Source organism: Ahaetulla prasina, chromosome 1 (genome assembly GCF_028640845.1).
Source record: "Ahaetulla prasina isolate Xishuangbanna chromosome 1, ASM2864084v1, whole genome shotgun sequence".
Classification (NCBI taxonomy): Eukaryota; Metazoa; Chordata; class Lepidosauria; order Squamata; family Colubridae; genus Ahaetulla; species Ahaetulla prasina.
In genome coordinates this window covers 331,909,374-331,931,841 of record NC_080539.1, presented here as the reverse complement: position 1 = coordinate 331,931,841, position 22,468 = coordinate 331,909,374, and the positions used below count along the sequence as shown (strand labels likewise).

Genomic DNA, 22,468 nt, shown 5'->3' with positions numbered 1-22,468 from the left:
GATCAACACCTAGCACAGGGCAAGTGGTCTCTCTCGGAAATCCGCCACGGCATCAACTTTCTGGAGCTGCGCGCCATCCGTCTGGCTCTTCTAGCTTTCGAGGATCTCATCCGGGACAGAGATGTCCTTGTCCTCACGGACAACGTGACGGCGAAGGCGCATATAAACAGGTGGGGTGGCACTCATTCTCGCATACTGATGACGGAAATGCTCACCCTCGGTCATTGGACCGAATCCCACCTGCGGTCATTGAAAGCGGAACATATTGCGGGGACGGACAATTGCACGGCGGACTCCCTCAGTCGTCAGACCATCGATCATTCAGAATGGTCATTGTCCCCAGCGAACTTCCACGAGTTATCAACCCGCTTCGGGCTTCCCCTGGTGGACTTATTCTCCTCCCAGACCAACAATCAGGTCCCTCGGTTCTTTTCAAGGTTCCGTTCACGGGGGGCGGAGTCAGTGGACGCCCTCCGCAGCAGGTGGCCCCCGGGCCTCCTATATGCCTTTCCGCCAATTCCGCTGATCCCAAGAGTGATAAGGAAGCTCCTCGCAGAGAAGGCAGAATTGATATTGGTCGCCCCCTTCTGGCCCAGGAGACCCTGGTTTGCAGACCTGATGACTCTTTCAATCCAAGACCCGTGGAGGATCCCGGACAGCCAAGTGTGTCTTCACCAGGGACCAGTACTACACCCCGACCCACAATGGCTTCGTCTAGCCGTGTGGAGATTGAGCGGGGCATCTTAACTAAGGCGAAGGTTCCAAATCAAGTCATTCCAACCATGCTGGCCTCGCGCCGTGACTCTACTAAGAGAATTTACGAGGCCACGTGGCGCACCTTTGATGAGTGGTGCTCGTCCCAGGGGATAGTAGCATCTACGGCTTCCGTCTTGAACATCCTGGCCTTTCTACAGCGAGGTCTCGACTCCGGGCTGGCGACCAATACACTCAAAAGGCAAGTGGCGGCTCTTTCCTCAGTGTTGAGATGTGGTTCACTTATTTCCCTTTCAAAAGAGCCTCACATTCAACAGTTCCTCCGGGGTGCTGCTAATATCAACCCTCCGGTGGTCCACCGTTTTCCAACCTGGCGATTGAACGCAGTACTCAATGCTCTGACCAAGATGCCATTTGAACCACTTAGGGAATCGTCTCTTCGGTTTATGTCGCTCAAGGTCGCTTTTCTTATAGCCATTACCTTGGCCCGCAGGATATCAGAACTGTCAGCCCTGTCTGTCCGTCAGGACCTCTGCAAGTTCTTCAACGATAGAGTGGTGTTACGACTAGACTCTACATTTCTTCCTAAGGTTAACAGTCAATTCCATAGGGCTCAAGAAATAGTTTTGCCGGATTTCTGTCCCAATCCCAAGCACCACTTAGAGAAAGTTTGGCACACTCTAGACGTACGGAGGGCATTGAAAATCTACATTGATCGAACAGCGGCGTTCCGCAAGACTGAGGCCCTCTTTGTGTCGTTCCAACCGCTTTCTCTGGGTCAGAAGGTGACCAAATCGGTTCTGGCAAGGTGGATCAGGGCGACGATTGCCACAGCATATGAGAATCTGTCTCTCCCGGTGCCGCGCAATATTACGGCACACTCGACCAGGAGCGCAGCCTCTTCGGCCGCTTGGGGCGCCCAGGCATCAATTGATGAGATCTGCAGAGCAGCGACGTGGTCCACTCCGTCTTCGTTCATTCGACACTACCGAGTGGATTCCTATGCGTCGGCCGACGCTGCGTTTGGCAGACGCGTCTTGCAGACGGTTCTCTCTCAACAACAATGACAAGCCGCCATCATCCCTCCCGGTAGGACATTGAGCTTGGGTATGTCCCAGTCCTGACGGCCGTTTTCCCCGACTGGGAGAAGGGAGCGTTGTCTTACCTGAACGTCCCTTCTTAGAGAGGGGAAAACGGCCGTCAGCCCCACCCAGGCGACTGTCTAAGCGGGTTTAGGGGCGGGAGGGCACTAATTCTTTCTCATTTCAGTTCTACACGACGGCCTACACTTAGATCCTCGCCGAAAAAGCTGGAAGGAAAGAGAAGGCGGGGACTATAAGCAACAAATTAAAGACTCGGTCCAATCAGCAACGAGGAGATTTAACCCAGTCCTGACGGCCGTTTTCCCCTCTCTAAGAAGGGACGTTCAGGTAAGACAACGCTCCCTTTTAGTCTATTCAGTCTGCATGCTAGCCTTATTCTTTCTCATTTCCATTCAGGTAAGTGACTATGGAACTATTCGGTGCCCCTTGATCCAAGATGACCCACTACTACTTGAAGAATCTGATTTTTCAGAGTTATTATTCATGCCATAGCCCTTTGAAATCATGACAGTACTATAGTGCTTTTATTTATACTCTCTTTTATTTTTATTTTTATTTTATTTTTATTTCTGGTGGTTCTGCTTTAGTTGTCCATTATGTCTGCCTTTACCTGTCCAGTGTTTTCTTGTTTTAATTTGTGACTTAAACCTTATTGCTAACAGCTTGAAGATTGCCCAGAAACTGAGTTGGCAAGATTGTAGAGGTACAGATGGTGCCTCTGAAAGTGGCACATAGCCCTCAGGGATTGAAATATTGATGTTTGGTTTCCTTCCAAGCGTATTCATGGTGCTTACCTTGATTTACAAAGACATACCTGCTCTGGGCCCAACTCGCCTGCCCTGCATTATTAGAACTTCAAAGGAGAACTTTTATAATCCTGCCATAAATATATACTAACAATGACAATTCTGCTTTCATAGAGCTGCTACAAAGGAATAAACTGCTCTTGGAGATGAGGTTTCCCCACTTGTTTGTTACAGTTAAGAAGGGATTCAAAATATAAAAATATTCAATGTTTATCAGTGCTCCTGAGTGTCCTGCATTCAGTTTTAGCGATTATTAAATTTTTGAGAATGAACAGTGTATGTATATTTGTAATATATATATAAACCAGGGAGAAATGAAAAAAGAGTGTTTTCATTCATTTGCCTCTTCCTAGCAATTGAAATCTGGCTACTGAAAAAGTGAGAATTAATTAAAAGTTATGAATGTCTTGGAAGCAAAACTGGAATTCAGTGATATATCTGAAGAATTACTTCCTTGGCAATTTAAAGATAGATAGTTAATGAAATAGGCACTTGTCCCTTTCTGATTATTATTATTAAAAATATGATAGCCTTCTGAACTTCTCTGCATCTGGTTTATTTGTGTTTCTTGGTGAAGGGGAGACAAATTCCACTGAAAGGAGAATGTTATCTGATCATATGTTGAATGTAGACTGAGTCAGGTCTAGACACATCATACATAAGTTTACTTTGGCTTTGGTTTAATGTGTTATAGAAACTGAGTTCCAAAAAAAGAGAGAAGAAAATGTGTGGTTTTAGTATTTTTTAGATACTGGGTTTTATAAATGAAGACTTTAAGTTGATATCACTGTTATACCATTATAACAGTGTAACTGAAGTTTTAACAGCATCTGTTCAGATTGGCATACTTTACATGTATTTTGCTATTCAGTTTAAACATAATTCAGGACAGTGGTAGAAAAAATAACTTTAAACCTCTCCTATCTAGAGGTTCTCTTTGGGAAATACCTTATTTTATAATTTACAAGTAATCTTCCAAAATGTTTCTATGGGATGGCAACAGTGAACACTGAGGCTTTCTAACTTTAGGAAGAAAACTGCATAAACTTGCAAGCATAAACTTCTGTGTTTCATTTAAGACTGAAATCACCTAAAAGAAAATGCAACAAATTAAAAAAAAAGAAAAGATTTGTGGTTTAAATATTTTGTTGACTTCTTCTCCAGAGAGATAAAATTGGAACTGCTATGGAAACTATGGCAGCAAACAAACTTGAAGACTTGAAATTTGACCTCAGTCTTTGGTGTTCAAATAAATACTGCTGAAAGCTTTTTGTGTTTCTTTAGCTCTGTTCTTCATCATCTTTGTTACTTATCCTAAATGTATCCTCAGACTCTCCTTGGCTCTTCTTTTCCATTCCATCAACCAGATCCCAGAACAGTTTTTGGAAGGCTGTATTTTTGGCATTAAACATGTCTGCCATCTGTTAGGAAAAAAGGATGTCTCTTCCTAGACTACTCATTTTACCAGTTAGATTCCTGCCTAAGAATCTGTTAAAGAAGGTACGATTTGGTAAGGTTCTGAATAGTTATGTATTATATTTGCATATTACAATCTCCAAATTCTCTCAGCATTATCAGAACATTAAAATATCCAAAGTACACAGTCCTTGAAGATCAGGAACAGGCTGTAACAATAAAATAACAACATGGAGTATTAAAAGCTTTAGGCAGTGTTACCTAAGTTATCCTTAAACACTCCAGAAATAGAGGGAAAAGAGAAGAGGCTAATCCAACACCCTGAAGAGGATTTCTGAAGAGTATTACTAAGAAACAACATCTCTCTATTTCATTTTACCTCATTTCATGAGAGCAAGGCACTGGAAGCAAATTTTCCATAGAAGCACATACCGGGCAGATTGATGCCATTTGAAAGTAAAGCAAAGTCATTTGAAAGTCAAAAGTTATAACCATCATTTTGAATTACAACCAGAAACATATTGATAGCCAGAATGGCACAATATCAAAATAATATGATGATATGCATTACCAAGTAGGCCACTACATTTTGCACCAGGGGGAGTTTCTAATGGTCTTCAGAGGCAGCTCTCTTTGGAGATACAGCAGTAGTCCAGTGAAGAGGTGATGAGGGCATGAGTTCCTGCTTGCAAGATCCTTCTATTTCATGTTGGGCCAAAAATAGCACATCTTCTCCAGAAAGTAGTCAGGCATGGGGTTAACTCCCTCTGATCCAATTGGACTGAGTCTGCAAGTTGAAAGGCTCCTCCTCTTGCTGTTGCCTCCCAGCTTTCAGACTCGGTCTGTCATCTAGAGCTGGGAATATTGTATTCTACTTCATATCACTTTCTTTAACTAGCAGTTGGTGGATGTTAGGACTAGTATGCATTGTCAAACCTTTATTAATTTGTCTAACCTTAAAATTGTTTAAATTGATGAATATAACCACATGTGGAGGCAGTGATATCTGAATAAGAAATTTCAAAGTAACCTTAGATTAATACAATACTGCATATAAAGGCAATCTTTTATCAGTTTAATACTTTTAGTTCAAGTTCACTATATTTAGTGTTGTCTCTTTATTGTTTCCCTAATAGCAATAAAGGATCACATATTTTTCTGTGTGTAATATTTTATTCAGATGGTATACTTCTGGCATTTCAAGAAGCTGCCAATCATAGTTTCCAAGATGACTTAAAGTCAAGAGAACCTGTGAAGCATGTTCAAGTAATATTAAGGGAAATAGCTCTATTGAAAATAATTTAGCTTAGAATTTAGCTTCTTCAGCTTCTTGGATGAGAAGCGAAAGGTCTTCAAAGAAAAACCAGAGATCTAGTTGCCTCTTGAAAAAAAGCACCTTTGGGACAACCATGACCTGGAAAACTGAGAATCTCCATAGACTTAAGGATGTAAGTAAGTAAGTCCTCTTAATTTCAATCAGTTCCACATGCAAGTGGGTTTAGCATTGTATCCTTGAGTATTCCCTTGAGAAGTTCATTTCAGTGTTTTGTTCTTATACATAGCATGAGAACTTCAAAACAAGATGCGTGGCAAATTTATTTATATATACACACACATATACACATATTCAAACATACAGACAATTCAGTATATTTCACCGATAATCTGTCCCAACCAAATGACTCTTAACATTATATAAAGAAAAGTAATTGAAAATCTCAATAGTAAATATAAAAACTAAGAATAAAATAACTCAAATATTAAATATTATAAAAACAAAAAAGATAGCTCAATCTGTTTGTTTGTTTATTTGTTTAAATGTATATGCTGCCCATCTCACTATGAAGCAACTTTGCGCACTCTTCACAACAGTTCTGTTTTCAGCATCTTTTTTCCACTCAGTCAGGGAAGGACTGGCTTGACCCTGGGAAGGAGAAAAAGAGATCGTTTTGAAGTACTGGTTAGGCTACCAGGAAGCAGAGACCTCGGTCCTCAACTCCTGTTGACTTTTGAAAGTAAACTTTAATAAAATATTCTTCATAGTGACATAATAGGCCAGGTTCAGTCTGGTCAGACAAATGGCCCTGTAGATACTATCTAGGTACTCAGTCAGTTATGACTATAGCTTGATCTGTAATGTATTTGCATTATGCTGTATTGTTGACCCTTTTTTTGAGCATGGCTTGGTACTTATTGGTAGAGTCTTGTATAAGTTGTACATTCACGCTTGTGCAAAATAGTGCAGCAGAGCAAGGACTTACGTATATGAATCATTAGGTCAAACAGTGGGTCAAAATAATTACAGTGATGATTGTCAGAGTTACTAGATCCTTTGGAAGAAATCCTAAAAATACTGTGTGTCATGAGATTATTATGTTCCAGAATAGCAGCAATAGTATATAAATTATAGTTTTAAGTGCCAGTTTTCCAACTCCTCACCACGACTTAGCAGTTTTGTTCATACTTCCCATTCTATTGGGGTTTGCAGATAAAAATACTTTTAACACATTTAAGTTAACTTAACATGTATCCAGAGCATTTATTTCAACATTATTTCATTCTTAAAACCAACATTTGAATTATCTTGTCACATTCTATCCGAAGAACTGATCAAGAAAATCCAAAAAGTGAAAATTTTGACCTCTTTCTGAACATCAAAAAGACCAAGCTCATTACCATTGCGAGGAATGGGAACATCAGAATAGAAATTGATTGTGAAGAAATGAAATGTGTGGGGAAAAAATCACTTTGCCAGGATCGCACATCGCTCAAAGCAGTGAACACCGATGAGAAATAAAACATTGGATTGCACTGAGTTGCACAGCAATAATCAACATGAGCAGAATATGGAAGAGCAAGAACACCAGCTTGGCAATCAAATGTAGGTTAATCTGCTCTATTGTGTTCTCTATAGCTATCTATGGTTGTGAAAGTTGGACAGACAAGACAGGAAGAAAATCAACTTTGAACTGTGGTGCTGGAGAAGGTTCCTGCATCTTCCTTGGACAGCAAAGGTGATTAACAAGCATGTACTGGAGAGCATAACATAAGACTTGTCACTGGAAGGCAAAATCACAAAACTGCGCCTCACTTATTTTGGCCATGTCATGCAGGAGAATTCACTCGGAGAAAGCAATTATGTTTGGAAGAGTTAGTGGTAAAAGGAAGCCAGGCCACCAAAGAACACGGTGGCTGGATATCATCAAAGCTGACACCAGTCAGAGCTTAGAAAAATTGGAAGTAGTAGTGCAAGATTGGAAGATGTGGAGAGACCTGGAGAGATCTTAAAACTATTTCTGTTTTGTAATTGAAGATGCTCTTCTAGTGGTAATACCACAACCTCTCTAAATTGTCCATGCTTTCTATAGGAGTTGGAATCAGCAATAGGGTATTTCTTAAACTAATAATTGGCAGATTATAAAGCCAAATATCAAAGAATAAGTATCAGGAGACAAGCTGTCTTCTCTTATTCTTTCCCCTTATCGATCCTTTCTGTCTCATTCAATCTTGATAGCGTGTACCATACTTTTCGGAATATTATTGCAATTTGGCCAATAGTATTATATTTTTTTCTTTTTTTATTACTGTATTTTTCAGACTATAAGATGCGTTGGAGTATAAGACGCACCAAGATTTCAAAGAGGAAAACAAGAAAAAAATAGTTTTTGGCCTCTGCATCTGGTTTTTGCTCTCCCTGGCCCCCAGGAGCACTCTGCAGGCCTCCCAAACCCTCTGCATGTCCTGTTTTTGTGAAAAATGGGCCCATTTTTGTCCTCCCAAACCCCCCATGTCCCATTTTTACCTTCCCTGGCCCCCAGAAACACTCTGCAGGCCTCCCAAACCTTCTGCGCATCCCGTTTTTGTGAAAAACAGGCCTGTTTTTGGTGAAAATGGGACACATGAGGTAGGGTTTCAGGAGGCCAAAAATGGCTGTTTTCAGTCTGTAAGACGCACTGACATTTCCACCCTCTTTTTTTTGGGGGGGGAAAGAAAGGGAATCTTTTCATAGTATGAAAATTAATTGCCCATTTGTGTGGACTATAAATATTAATATTTGAAAAATGATTAATTTATGCCCTTTCAATTATATAAGGCTAAATCTTTTATTTATGGGTTTCATCTACATATAAAATTCAACAAATAATACTAATCCATTAAAAGTTTAATCTCATTCAGTCTTCATTTCAATTAATGTTAAAAGTAATGTTAACATGATTGGAAATGACACCACTGTTTATAATTAATCCTTACCAGAAAAAGCCATGTTTTACCTGTCTTTGCAAGATTATAAGAGGGATGCTATCCTTGTCTCAGAGAGAAAATTGTATGCAAAAGGAAGGGAAGACTATGTATATGATTTAATTAAAATCTTGATATTTTTTTTGTCACTAGAAATCAGTAATCAACTAAAATAGTAGATTCATATCATTATAAGGGCTCAAATTCTTTTTAGTATCCTAAACATTTAAAAATGAAATGAAAGATGAACTTAATCATTATTTAAGATATTTAAAAGGCAGCTACTGATCATATTTTCCCACTACCTACTGTACATGCTTCCTTGAAGTTAATAAGAATTTTATTTGCAGATAATTATATTTGTCTTCAATTATCGTTAACACCCAATTTATGTCCCAAGGCCAAAAATGCCTTCTCCTCCCTAATTTTGTACATGCCCTATTTCTTCTACTACCAGTTTACAGTAAATAACCAAAGCTTAGTAGTTCGAGACAAATTATGTATCTAGTTTATGATTTGGCATCATCTGCTATTCTTCCTTCTTATACTATCTTTGATCAAAGGATGGTATATGAAAAAAGAATAGCAAATGGTGCCAATTTTTATGTATGTGTTACAAATACATAAAAATCATATGTTTTTAATATGAATTAAAGTAGTGCTTTCCAAGCAGTTGTGTAATTGAAGACCAGTAGAGCCCTGAATATTGAAATAATAAAAAATTCAGGGCTTGCAAAGCCATTGCTGTTCACATTTTTGTTCACTTAGGCTCAAGCTGTTGTTTCTGACTTATTTGTGTTTCTTTTGATGTTCAGCAGTAAGTATGATGTAGAATAAATATATTTGTGTGCTAGAGACAAGGATTTGGCCTGTTAAACCATTAAGCTATAATTGACATTTCAAAGGAATTGAACTCTAGCAGAAAGCCATTTAAAAGCAGTGACCTATTTTTTCCCCCTGAAAACAGCCTGTATTTTTCCAGGAATGCAGGGTTTCAAACAAATACTAATGAATATTGGCAGTTTTTGTTCCTGCTTGCAAATTCTGCTGTTGCTTTCTCTACCCACTTTTACTACACACATTCTGAATGGTAGCTCTTCTAGTTTTAGTTTGGCTTGATGGTGCTGTGTCTTCCACCCTAGAGCCGTGTCTTCACGTCCTAGAATCGTGATGGCGAACCTATGGCACGCGTTCCACAGGTGGCATGCGGAGCATATCTGTGGGCACATGAGCATTGCCCTAGTTCAGCTCCGCCAGCTAATTTTCGGGCCTTTAGGGCCCACCGGAAGTTGGGAAATGGGCCATTTCCATCCTCCAGAGGGCCTCTGGAGGGGTGGGGAAGGCCATTTTTGCTGTTCCCAGGCTCCTAGAAAGCCTCTGGAGCCTGGGTAGGGTGAAAAATGGGCCTACCTGGCCCACCATGCCATCCCATGCCAAAAGCGAGGGGAGCGTGGTGGGGGAGTTGTGCACGCATGTGGGTGGGGGTGGGGCACATTGAATTATGGGTGTGGCCACGTGCGCGAGAGACACACACACCCTGCGTGCTCCCCCCACTTTTGGCACACGACGGCAAAAAGGTTAACCATCACTGTCCTAGAATCATAGGGTTGGAAAGAGCCATTCGAACGTCTATGTCAACACCCTGCCTCCATCAGTGCAGGAATCTATACTAAACACGTCTCATAGATGACACCATCTAGACCAGGGGTCTCCAAACTTGGCAACTTTAAGACTTGTGGGCTTCAACTCCCAGAATTCCTCAGCCAGCTTTGTATATATGTTGCAAACTATTCTTCTAGCCAAAAACATGCTACTTTGTCCAATTGTAACATTACCAGGGGCCCTAACTTAGAACATAGCCAACTCACAAAACAGCTTGGATTTCTCACAAAGGGGAGCAGATATTCTATCAATTCTCCATTGTAGTGCCTCCAGAAAATCAAAGACCCAAGAATAGATGAAATGATGATTCCATTTGATGACATAGCACCCTTCATGGTCACTAGATCCAAAACAGCTGTACTGCAAGATGTGGGGGAAAGGTGAAAAGCTATTTAGTGCTTTTAGTGATCTGCTAACTTTTAATAAGAACTGATCCAACTGTGAAAAATATGTCTGCAGCTTTACAAGCTTATTTATTAAAGGTCTGTTAGGGCCTGGCATATTTCTGTATTCTGCACTGGCTTAATTTGTGTAGAATGCAATCTGTATGACAAGGTTGAGACTGAATTTGATTTGAAGCCCACAAGTCTTCATATTTTCTATCCTCTAGAATGCTGAAAACACATTGGTAAAAACAGAATTAAAAATAATACACTATTGTTTTGGGGGATGATTTGAATTGAAATTTAAATGTTGAAATGTGTTTGTACTGTATATACAAAATATTTTGTGATTTTGGCTAGTCTTGATATAATCCACAGGTGTCAAACTCAAGGCCCAGGGGCCGGATCCGGCCCACGGGGTGCTTAGATCTGGCCCACAGGGCTGCCCTGGAAACAGCAAAGGACCGGCCTGCAGGCGGCTGTCCCGAGCTCCATTTTCACTGGCAGAGGGTTTCAGGAGGCCGTCATAACCTAAAACAGAGCTTGGTAGCCCATTTTCATTTGCAGAACGTTCAGGCCACCCTGCCACGAGCTGGCCATGCCCACCCTGGCCCCCGAGGTCAAACATCCCTAATATGGCCCTCAAAGGAAATCAAGTTTAACACCCTGATGTAATTAATAGGGAAGGTTTTAAAATAAAACATAATGTTTTGACTGAGGGAGGCAGAAGAGACTTTTGAAGGACTACAAATGATTAACCTAAATTTGTATTTGCTTCTAAATAATTTTGAACACTACATTTACATAGATTTGGTGTAGAATTTTAAAAATATTTATGTTCATTTGTTCTCTGTGTAAAGCTACTTCCTGAAAATTTTGATAAACATCTTTTAGGAATCATTACTGTACTGTATAAAGCAGAGGTGGGTTTCAGCAGGTTCTGATCAGTTCTGGAGAACCAATAGTGGAAATTTTGAGTTGTTCGGAGAACCGGTAGTAAAAATTCTGACTGGCCCCACCCCCATCTATTCTCTGCCTCCCAAGTCCCAGCTGATGGGAGGAAATGGGATTTTGCAGTAACCTTCCCTGGAGTGGGAGGAATGGAGATTTTATAGTATCCTTCCCCTGCCACACCCGCCATGCCATGCCCACCAAGCCACACCCGCAGAACCGGTAGTAAAAAATGTTGAAATCCACCACTGGTATAAAGAATAATTTTAAGAGCCCAATGTATTCTATTTCTATTTTCAGAAAAAGTGGGGGAAGGATTCTGTGCTACCTAAGTTCTCTGTACTTTTCTAAAGGCTGGTGGAGCTCTTCTTGTTCTGCCAAGGTGACTAGATCTCAAGGCCAAGATGCAGTAGAGTGAAAAACAGTCCATATTATTCTTATAGAATAGAAAGAAGGACATGATTGTCTTGCTTGTTGATAGAGCTAAAATCTGAAGATTCTAGAGTTATTATTCCCCCCACCCAACTGATGTATCAAACCTTGTGATATACAAAAGACTAAAGCAAAATAAGGAATGAAAGACTCACTTTTTTATTTAAAAATTTGTGTATTCATTATATCAAACTGATCTATTATTTGTGTATTTATATAAACTATGTCAATCATAATTGAATTCTTTTGAATGTATGAATCAACTGCACATTGATTCATACCTCATTTTTTCCTGGGCCATTGTAACTTTGAATGGTTACAAACAAATAGTTTTAAGTCAAGGACTACCTATATTGTAAGCTTTATTAACAAAATCCTGCAATGTGTTTGTACTGTATATACAAAATATTTTGTGATTTTGGCTAGTCTTGATATAATCCACAGGTGTCAAACTCAAGGCCCAGGGGCCGGATCCGGCCCACGGGGTGCTTAGATCTGGCCCACAGGGCTGCCCTGGAAACAGCAAAGGACCGGCCTGCAGGCGGCCGTCCCGAGCTCCATTTTCGCTGGCAGAGGGTTTCAGGAGGCCGTCATAACCTAAAACAGAGCTTGGTAGCCCATTTTCATTTGCAGAACGTTCAGGCCACCCTGCCACGAGTAATGTCGAGCTGGCCATGCCCACCCTGGCCCCCGAGGTCAAACATCCCTAATATGGCCCTCAAAGGAAATCAAGTTTAACACCCTGATGTAATTAATAGGGAAGGTTTTAAAATAAAACATAATGTTTTGACTGAGGGAGGCAGAAGAGACTTTTGAAGGACTACAAATGATTAACCTAAATTTGTATTTGCTTCTAAATAATTTTGAACACTACATTTACATAGATTTGGTGTAGAATTTTAAAAATATTTATGTTCATTTGTTCTCTGTGTAAAGCTACTTCCTGAAAATTTTGATAAACATCTTTTAGGAATCATTACTGTACTGTATAAAGCAGAGGTGGGTTTCAGCAGGTTCTGATCAGTTCTGGAGAACCAATAGTGGAAATTTTGAGTTGTTCGGAGAACCGGTAGTAAAAATTCTGACTGGCCCCACCCCCATCTATTCTCTGCCTCCCAAGTCCCAGCTGATGGGAGGAAATGGGGATTTTGCAGTAACCTTCCCCTGGAGTGGGGAGGGAATGGAGATTTTATAGTATCCTTCCCCTGCCACACCCGCCATGCCATGCCCACCAAGCCACACCCGCAGAACCGGTAGTAAAAAATGTTGAAATCCACCACTGGTATAAAGAATAATTTTAAGAGCCCAATGTATTCTATTTCTATTTTCAGAAAAAGTGGGTGGGGGGGAAGGATTCTGTGCTACCTAAGTTCTCTGTACTTTTCTAAAGGCTGGTGGAGCTCTTCTTGTTCTGCCAAGGTGACTAGATCTCAAGGCCAAGATGCAGTAGAGTGAAAAACAGTCCATATTATTCTTATAGAATAGAAAGAAGGACATGATTGTCTTGCTTGTTGATAGAGCTAAAATCTGAAGATTCTAGAGTTATTATTCCCCCCACCCAACTGATGTATCAAACCTTGTGATATACAAAAGACTAAAGCAAAATAAGGGAATGAAAGACTCACTTTTTTATTTAAAAAATTGTGTATTCATTATATCAAACTGATTTATTATTTGTGTATTTATATAAACTATGTCAATCATAATTGAATTCTTTTGAATGTATGAATCAACTGCACATTGATTCATACCTCATTTTTTCCTGGGCCATTGTAACTTTGAATGGTTACAAACAAATAGTTTTAAGTCAAGGACTACCTATATTGTAAGCTTTATTAACAAAATCCTGCAGGTTTGAAAGTGCAAACTTTCTGTGATTACCTTTAATTGTTTGATTTATTAGGATTTCCTAAGCTTCTTTCTCTGACTGTTAAGCAGCTGGGGGGCTGCTGCATTTCTTGTCTGATTGTGTCCTAGGCAGCATCTCTTCCCCTTGTTCTCCAAAGCTATCCACAAATTCCATTACAAAAAAAAAGAAACAGTTTTTGAACCCAATGTCCTTTTGAAGGCACCAACTGTGGTTTGAGGAAGATGCCTATTCCTTTATTTCCCAGAGTTCTAAACCCACCACTGCCTTATGGTCTCCTCACAAGAAGCAACTGTATGGGGCAGTGCAGTCTCAAATTGGGAATCTCAAATCCTATCTCTACGTGAACCTATGACCATATCAGTGGGCACGCAAGCTCAGCTCCGGCACGCATGTGCACACCAGCCAGCTGATTTTTGGGCCTTCTGGGCCCACCAGAAGTAGGGAAACAGGCTGTTTCCTGCCTCCAGAAGGCCTAGGGGTGTGGGGATGGCCCGTTTTTCTTTCTCACCTGGCTCCGGATCCTCTCTATGCATCTAGGGAGGGCAAAAACAGTCTTCCCCAGGCCCTCTGGAGGCTCAAAATGGTCGTTCCCAACTTCCGGTTGGACAGGAAGTGACTTTTTTGCTGTCCCCAGCCTGCACAGACTCCTAGAGAGGCTCTGGAGGCTGGGGACAGCAAAAAATGTCACTTCCTGTCCAACCAGAAGTTGGGAAACAGGCTGTTTCGTGTCTCTGGAGGACCTCTGAGGTGGTGGGGAAGACTGTTTCACCTCCCAGATGCTTAGAGAGGATCTGGAGCCAGGTGAGAAAGAAAACGAGCCTACTGGGCCATCATTTGCCAGGAGCAGGGGTGGGGCAGGGGTTGTGCACGCATGAGAGGCGCATAAAATTATGGGTGTGGGCACACACACACGTGACCCTTTCCTTCCCCCATCCTGGCACGCAGTGGCAAAAGGTTAGCCATCACTATGAGAATTTTGATGACATCACTTCCCTTGACTTCCTGGTTGACTAACTGTACTCTGGACTCGTTGCTCCTGTGAGTGCCCCTGGTGGATCCGGAGGAAATTACAAGGATACTGTGCTTGCCTGAGGATTTTGATTCTTTTTTTTTCAAATGGCAAAGGTCAGAGACCAACTGCTGGAGAGATGGAGAATTCTGGAAAAGTTATCCAACATGGACAAGAAACTGGATGATTTGCAAAGAGGCCAAGCGGAAATAAGAGCAGAAATTGTGACTATCCAAAAGGATTTAAAGGATACTCAACAAGTCTCAGCAGAAAACAAGCAGAAAGTGGAAGGTCTGGAGGGTGAGATGCGGGCAGTGCAGAAAAGAGAGGAGGCGACAGGCAATGCTGTGCTTGGACTACAGATGGATAAAATGTCTTATTTCCTTAGGTTTCAAAATTTGGAAGAAGTGGACCAAGAAGACTTGAGAGATGTTGTGACTAAATTGTTGGGAGAATTTCTTGGGAGAGGTGTTGATTTCATGAATTGGGATGTGGATCGAGTTTGTAGAGTTAATTACAATATGCACGCACGCATGCAGTTCCCAGAGAGGTTCATGTCAAATTTGTGAGAAGAGGCGAGATGAAATTCTTAGAAAACATAGGAGTGGGGCACTGATTTACAGGGGCAGGAGATAGCCATTCTGAGGCAGATTCCCAGACAGGTACGTGAAAAAGAAAGAAATATTATTTTTGTCAAGCAAATTGTACCAGAAGGAGTGGGCTTCAGATGGCTGATGCCAGAGGGATTGATGATTTTCCGGGAGGGCATTACGAAAAAAATCAGTACAATTGCGGAGGCTACGGCCTATGTGGAGGAACACAAAGCCTTCCTGGAATCAGATGACCCAGGAATTGAAGAAGGGGAGGTTATAGATCATGGGGCTGAAGCGGCTGCCGCTGTTGCGGCCCTGGAGTTGGGTCAGGCTGAACCCAGAGTTCTGAGATCCAAAACTAGGAAGTGATAAAGATATTTGGGATTGTGTTGGTTTTCCTTATTCTCTTTTGTACGATATTCTGTTTATTCTTGACTCTTCTTTATTACGTATTTAAAATTTGCAAACTTTGCTACTTCGTGTCACCTGCTTGCCTTATGGCTGTTGTATGTGTTAAAAAATTTGAGTAAAATTCTTATTTTAGATAAGAAAAATGAAAATTTACCATACCTGATATGTATTTGTATAAACCTTTTTTGACTAATAAAAACTTTTTGAACAGATGAAAGTGCAAACTTTCTGTGATTACCTTTAATTGTTTGATTTATTAGGATTTCCTAAGCTTCTTTCTCTGACTGTTAAGCAGCTGGGGGGCTGCTGCATTTCTTGTCTGATTGTGTCCTAGGCAGCATCTCTTCCCCTTGTTCTCCAAAGCTATCCACAAATTCCATTACAAAAAAAAAGAAACAGTTTTTGAACCCAATGTCCTTTTGAAGGCACCAACTGTGGTTTGAGGAAGATGCCTATTCCTTTATTTCCCAGAGTTCTAAACCCACCACTGCCTTATGGTCTCCTCACAAGAAGCAACTGTATGGGGCAGTGCAGTCTCAAATTGGGAATCTCAAATCCTATCTCTACGTGAACCTATGACCATATCAGTGGGCACGCGAGCTCAGCTCCGGCACGCATGTGCACACCAGCCAGCTGATTTTTGGGCCTTCTGGGCCCACCAGAAGTAGGGAAACAGGCTGTTTCCTGCCTCCAGAAGGCCTAGGGGTGTGGGGATGGCCCGTTTTTCTTTCTCACCTGGCTCCGGATCCTCTCTATGCATCTAGGGAGGGCAAAAACAGTCTTCCCCAGGCCCTCTGGAGGCTCAAAATGGTCCGTTTCCCAACTTCCGGTTGGACAGGAAGTGACTTTTTTGCTGTCCCCAGCCTGCAGAGACTCCTAGAGAGGCTCTGGAGGCTGGGGACAGCAAAAAATGTCACTTCCTGTCCAACCAGAAGTTGGGAAACAGGCTGTTTCGTGTCTCTGGAGGACCTCTGAGGTGGTGGGGAAGACTGTTTTCACCCTCCCCAGATGCTTAGAGAGGATCTGGAGCCAGGTGAGAAAGAAAAACGGGCCTACTGGGCCATCATTTGCCAGGAGCAGGGGGGGTGGGGCAGGGTTGTGCACGCATGAGAGGGGCGCATAAAATTATGGGTGTGGGCACACACACACGTGACCCTTTCCCTTCCCCCCCCATCCTGGCACGCAGTGGCAAAAAGGTTAGCCATCACTGGCCTATCTACTTACCAGCTCTTCATTCTGCTGCAGTCAATAGCTCCACTTCTTCAGTTCTCCATGTCTTCCCTGGAAGTCTCCTTAGCCAGTTAAATTTCCATAGAGTAAGTTTTCCTCCTGTGAAGCAGTGAAAGGGGAGAAGATACTGTGAAGAAAATACAGGAAATCTGTTGTGACCAAGTAGTGATTACCAAACACAATACAGGCCTGAACAAACTTATTTTATTAAAACAGCTGAGAATTAATCCATTCTCAGCTTAGTCCAAAACAAATTCTTAATAAACAGTCCTGCAGCCTTATCATCAACCTTTGCCGTCTTTGGCAACCTGCTAAAGGCTTTTCTTGTCAAAACCCCCACAAAGTTCAAGAGATGCTGACAAGAAGCAATGGAATTCAACGTTTCTTTTCCACAAAGAACCCAACAGCTCATTGCTGCTCTTTTAAGCCTTATGGGAGTAGCCAATCATCTTCTGGCCTTACTCCCGAGTCGTTCTTTTTGCTTCAGCTGCTCTTGCCTTCTGGCAGCTCTTCTCATGCGTGCATTAGGAATAGGCTCCTCCTGTTCCTCTGCATCTCTGCTGTATGCCTCTGGAGGCTCCGGAATCCGCACATTGCTCCCAGATGGCCCTGGTTCCATCTCTGCCTCCGACACAGAGCCCTCATCCAGACCTTCCCCTTACTCCAAGTCTGGCCCATCATCCTCCCCAGCCTCCTCACTGTCCAACTCTGCTGCCAGGTCCACAGGCTGCTGGCGGACCACAACACAGTCCTCAACTTACAACAATAATGGAGCCTGGAATTTCCTTCGTATGTTATGATGGTTGTAAGTCAAGGCACCCATGTGACTGAACTGGTTTTTTGTGGCAATTCTTAAGTAAATCAATTGTCCGCAATACTGTAAGTGCTTTTTGCCAAAACCCAGACAAAAACATTATAAAACTTGGTAGTATGAACCGGACTCTGCAAATGGCTCTAAATGTGAGCCAGTTTCTGAATGTCCCAAATGCGATCATGTGACCATGGGGGAAGAACCTTGAATTTAAGTTGTAAATACATTTTGAGGGTTCTGTTGTAATTTCTGACTATTGCTTAGTGAATGGGTATAAGCTGAAGCCTACTTGTAAGTTTTCAGTTGAATGACATTATTCAAATCAAATTAAAACATAAGGAATTCGCAGTAGCCTTGGGTCTGGCTTATCATCTAATTCCATACCAGCCTGTTGTAAATCTTACCAGAACATTCCCTTGGTAACCTCTAAATCTGTTCTCAAGATGCCAATGAAGGATATCTTCCTTCTAGCATTTGACACCCTAAATTGCCCTCTCCTTTTGACTTTTTTTTCCCTAAGACAATTGTTTCTTTTGAAGATAGAGGACAGCAGAATGATAGGAGGTTTATTAGTTTGTTATGTATGTATATTTATCCATGCATCATCCATGCGATGTAAAAAAGATGTTGAGACTGTAGAAAGAGTGCAGAGAAAAGCAACAAAGATGATTAGGGGACTGGAGGCTAAAACATATGAAGAACGGTTGCAGGAACTGGGTATGTCTAGTTTAATGAAAAGAAGGACTAGGGGAGACATGATAGCAGTGTTCCAATATCTCAGGGGTTGCCACAAAGAAGAGGGAGTCAAACTATTCTTCAAAGCACCTGAGGGTAGAACAAGAAGCAATGGGTGGAAACTAATCAAGGAGAGAAGCAACTTAGAACTAAGGAGAAATTTCCTGACAGTTAGAACAATCAATAAGTGGAACAACTTGCCCCCAGAAGTTGTGAATGCTCCAACACTGGAAATTTTTAAGAAAATGTTGGGTAGCCTTTTGTCTGAAATGGTGTAGTGTTTCCTGCCTGGGCAGGGGGTTGGACTAGAAGACCTCCAAGGTCCCTTCCAGCTCTGTTGTTATGTTATGTTATGTTATGTTATGTTATGTTATGTTATGTTATGTTATGTTATGTTATGTTATGTTATGTTATGTTATGTTATGTTATGTTATGTTATGTTATGTTATGTTATTGTTGTGTCTCGCTCGCTTTCCCCGCAGCCGGGCCCCTCTTATCTCCTTCCAAACGCTGAGGAATGTCCTGGCATGCCTCCAGCCCCCAGTCCTGGCACCATGCCCAGACAGGCTGAGCAAGAAGAAGGGCCTGACGTGCCTCCAGCCCCCAGCCCTGGCTCCATGCCCAGGCAAACGGAGCAACTAGACCCCTCCCCCTCCCCCACAGCATGTGAGCCTGAGGAATGTCAATTACCAACAGCTGGAGCCTGGAGAGATCCTCGCTTCAGGAGAATTGATAGGTGGCATCAGCAAAAGGAAGGGAGGGGCAGGCCTGGATAAGTGCTGAGTCATGGAGCCACACCCCATGGCCTATATAAAGGATCTGCTTTCTGGCATTCTCTGAGTCAGGCAAAGTCTACCTTGGATTGCTGAAGTCACTTCCTGGTCTTCTGCCTGCCTTGAGAACTTTGCTAGGACTTTGGCAGAGCTGCAGAGGCACGCCTGATACGGACTTCCCCGACCCGGCCGTCAGCAGAGGAGTGGGACACGACAGTTATGTTATGTTATGTTATTTCCTCCTTTTCTGAAATATATAAATACCAGTGCATCTCTTTGGCTTAGGGGGCAGCTCTGCGGTTTAGAGGGACAGCTCTCACTATCCTTTTAGTGAGGTCTCCTCTAGCCCTGTACTATTTATATAATATAAAGCGCTGCAGTGAGCCTTGATTATTTGCTTTGTGACCTATGTTTTGATTCCCGAGAAAAAGCGGTGATTTATTCCATATTGGTATAGCTGAGGAGGATCCAAAATTAGGTTCTTTATGGAGACATGGAATCTGCACCAATCTGCATCTTGCAGCTAATGGTGGGAACATACAGTATGTGTTGGAGGCAGAGCTCTGCTTGAGTGTAGGAGACGCTTCTCCTGGCAATAGAGGCAAGTCTGTGGAGGATTATGTCTGCCAAATCCTGAAGTCTAGACAGGCAGCATGTGAGAAATGGGGAGGTTAGATTGCTGAATTAAATAGCTAAGAAAACATTAACTTTTTTTGTTCTATTTCTTATTGATTCTGCTGGACACGTTTTCTGCTTTAACAAATACTAGCTTTACTGAAGCATTAAGTGGGCATTTAAAGGTACTTTTGCTATTCACTAGACAATCCATGACCCATTGGGTCATTGTTTCAGAGATGTTTCCTTACCTAAACAGAAAAAAACAACCTCTGCAGTCAGGCAGGCAAAAATAAATAAAAATAAAAAAAATCCAGGGGCAGTGGGAGCAACATTCAACTTCCTGTTGGCTTTCCCACTGAATTTCCTTGTGGGAAGCTGGCCGTGAATTTGGAAATCTTCCTTCCTCCCTCCCTCCCTCCCTCCCTCCTTTCCTTCCTTCTCCCTTCCTTCCTTCCTCCCTCCCTCCTTCCCTCCCTCCCTCCCTCCCCTTGAGTCATCCATTCAAAAATGCTTGCTTACTGGATTCCTCAGTGCCTTCAACAGTAACACAGCTTCTGATATATACAGCCTTCACTGGAAAAATTGGAATACATTCAGAGATGTGTCTGCCTTGAAAATAACTCATGTACCGCATAGTCAAACATCAGCACAGGAAACGTTTTGTGACATTTTGCATTATGTCATAAAGTGCTTTATAATAGTGCTTATGAAATAAAATGTTTTATAAAATTTGACAAATTTCAATTCCACAGGAGTTATGGGTTCCGGATTTTGAGCCCATTTTGGAAATTAGCCTATTTGAAGTACCTCAGTTGAAAATGTTTTACCCTATGGTGCAACCATTTCACCCAGTTAAATATAAATATATATTCAATATATTCAAAGTTTAGTAGTGTATAGGTTGAACATAATGATCTACTAAGCACAGTTAGCAAAAATAACTCTTGATTATGTTTGCTGATTGATGTGGTTTTGTGAAAAACAAACTGTATATGGATGATTTGGCTTATTTAGAATCCTGGGAAAGAGTGTGTGTGTGTGTGTGTGTATGTGTGTGCGCGCGCACGCGCCAGGATGGATAAAAATTGATTTTTTAAAAAAAAATTAAAAAACTGATTTTTAAAAATTTAAATCAGATTTTTAAAATTTAAATCAGATTTTTTTTATCAAGTTTATTTTATTAAAATGCTTTTGGAGTAAAAATCTATCTAAAGATAGTTTTCTATTTAAGATACATTAATAATTTAGTTTATTCAGCATGAAATAGAGCATAGTTATGTAGCATGAGGTTGTATGTTCTGCAATATTGGGACTATCAGTGAGTCAACAGCAGGTCAGAGGACGAGCAGCTGCGGGACAGAAATGACAATTGGTCTTTAAAAATTACAATTTAAATCGAGTTAATTTAAATCAAGCCTTTTTACTAATGCTTGATTTAAATCAACCCCCCCCCCCACTGTGTGCACACATGTGGATGGAGATAAAATATTTTAAATTGCCCCGTAGGAAGCATGATTATTGTATTTACTTCGTTTGTGTGGAATCTGGATTTAGTTAAATGATCTCCGACAGTAATTGGAGTGGGGGTGGGAGCAGAGAATCCTTACAAAGATAGTAAACTGCTATTTCTAGAATATAAATTTGACTACAGGTAGTCCTCATTAAGCTTACAGTGACCATTTGCAGTTATAACAGTGATGAAAAAAATAACTCTGCAATTAGTCCTCACATTAACAACCTAGGCAGGCCTTCAAAGCAAAGGAAAACTGAAGTAAGATCATAAGCACAGTCACAGTTTCAGTTAGTGATCGTGCCACTTAAGTGAGCTGCTGGTCCCACTTGTGGTGGAGAACTACCTGTAGTTACTTTTGAGACACTATGCCTATTGCAGCTATATAAATAACAGATGTTGATGGGCCAGATTTTAAAAGAACTTTGCTTAAAAGGAGAGTTGTAGTTTTACTTATGAAACTTTCCGATCGCAGGACTTCTACTGAATAATAGCAGTTCTTGAACAGGTAAACCTCATTAAACGGTATGTATTCTTTGTGTAGGCTGCGAGGATATTATTGCCGAGAGCATCTCACTGGAAACCTTAACTGCCGTTCTCAAGTGGAGCTCCCAGCCTTATGGCTCCAAGTGGGTACATCGCCAAGCCCTGCATTTCCTCTGTGAGGAGTTTTCCCAAGTCATGACTTCAGATGTCTTTTATGAACTTTGCAAAGACCACTTGCAAACTGCTATCCAGTCAGACTACTTACAGGTAATGGTTTCTTCCCGTTCAGTTCTTTTTATTAAGTGCTGAATCAGGCTTTCTTACTAATGATATGGAACAGAAACATGCAGATCCTAAAACTGTGACCACTGGAGAAAAACAGAAGAAGCAAAACCTTGCTTGAATTACTGTGTGCAGAACGGGTTCTTCCTCTTCCCTTATCCTGGCAATTATACACACAAGTTTCTTGCAGAGGTAGTGATTAAGGAAAGCATTCTCCTTTCCTGGCGTATAACCCAGCCCAAACTGACAGTATAAACTATTGCTTGAAAGCCTAATAATAGCCTAGAAGCAGTTGCAAATTATTTTAAGTGAAACTTCTTTTAGGCTTAATTTTTGTCTTGCCTTTTCCGAGGTTTACAGAAATTATATAGTAGTCTCACACTAACAACATATATTTGTGGCAAGAAAATGGGAAATCCAGGCTCCTCGTTGAA

The 22,468-nt window shown here is 41.4% G+C and overlaps 1 protein-coding gene across 4 annotated transcripts in view; it reads left to right on the top strand.

Moving 5' to 3' along the window:
* The window catches only part of BTBD7 (BTB domain containing 7), a 71,206-nt gene that overhangs the window by 33,201 nt on the left and 15,537 nt on the right, over positions 1–22,468 (top strand). For 3 of the 4 annotated variants that reach the window (XM_058162608.1, XM_058162607.1, XM_058162605.1), the window contains one exon: positions 21,811–22,019. In XM_058162608.1, the coding sequence (XP_058018591.1) occupies positions 21,811–22,019 (209 nt within the window). Of the gene's footprint in view, positions 1–18,847; positions 19,643–21,810; positions 22,020–22,468 lie in introns of those variants that run through there. The other variant, XM_058162609.1, reaches the window with a different exon arrangement.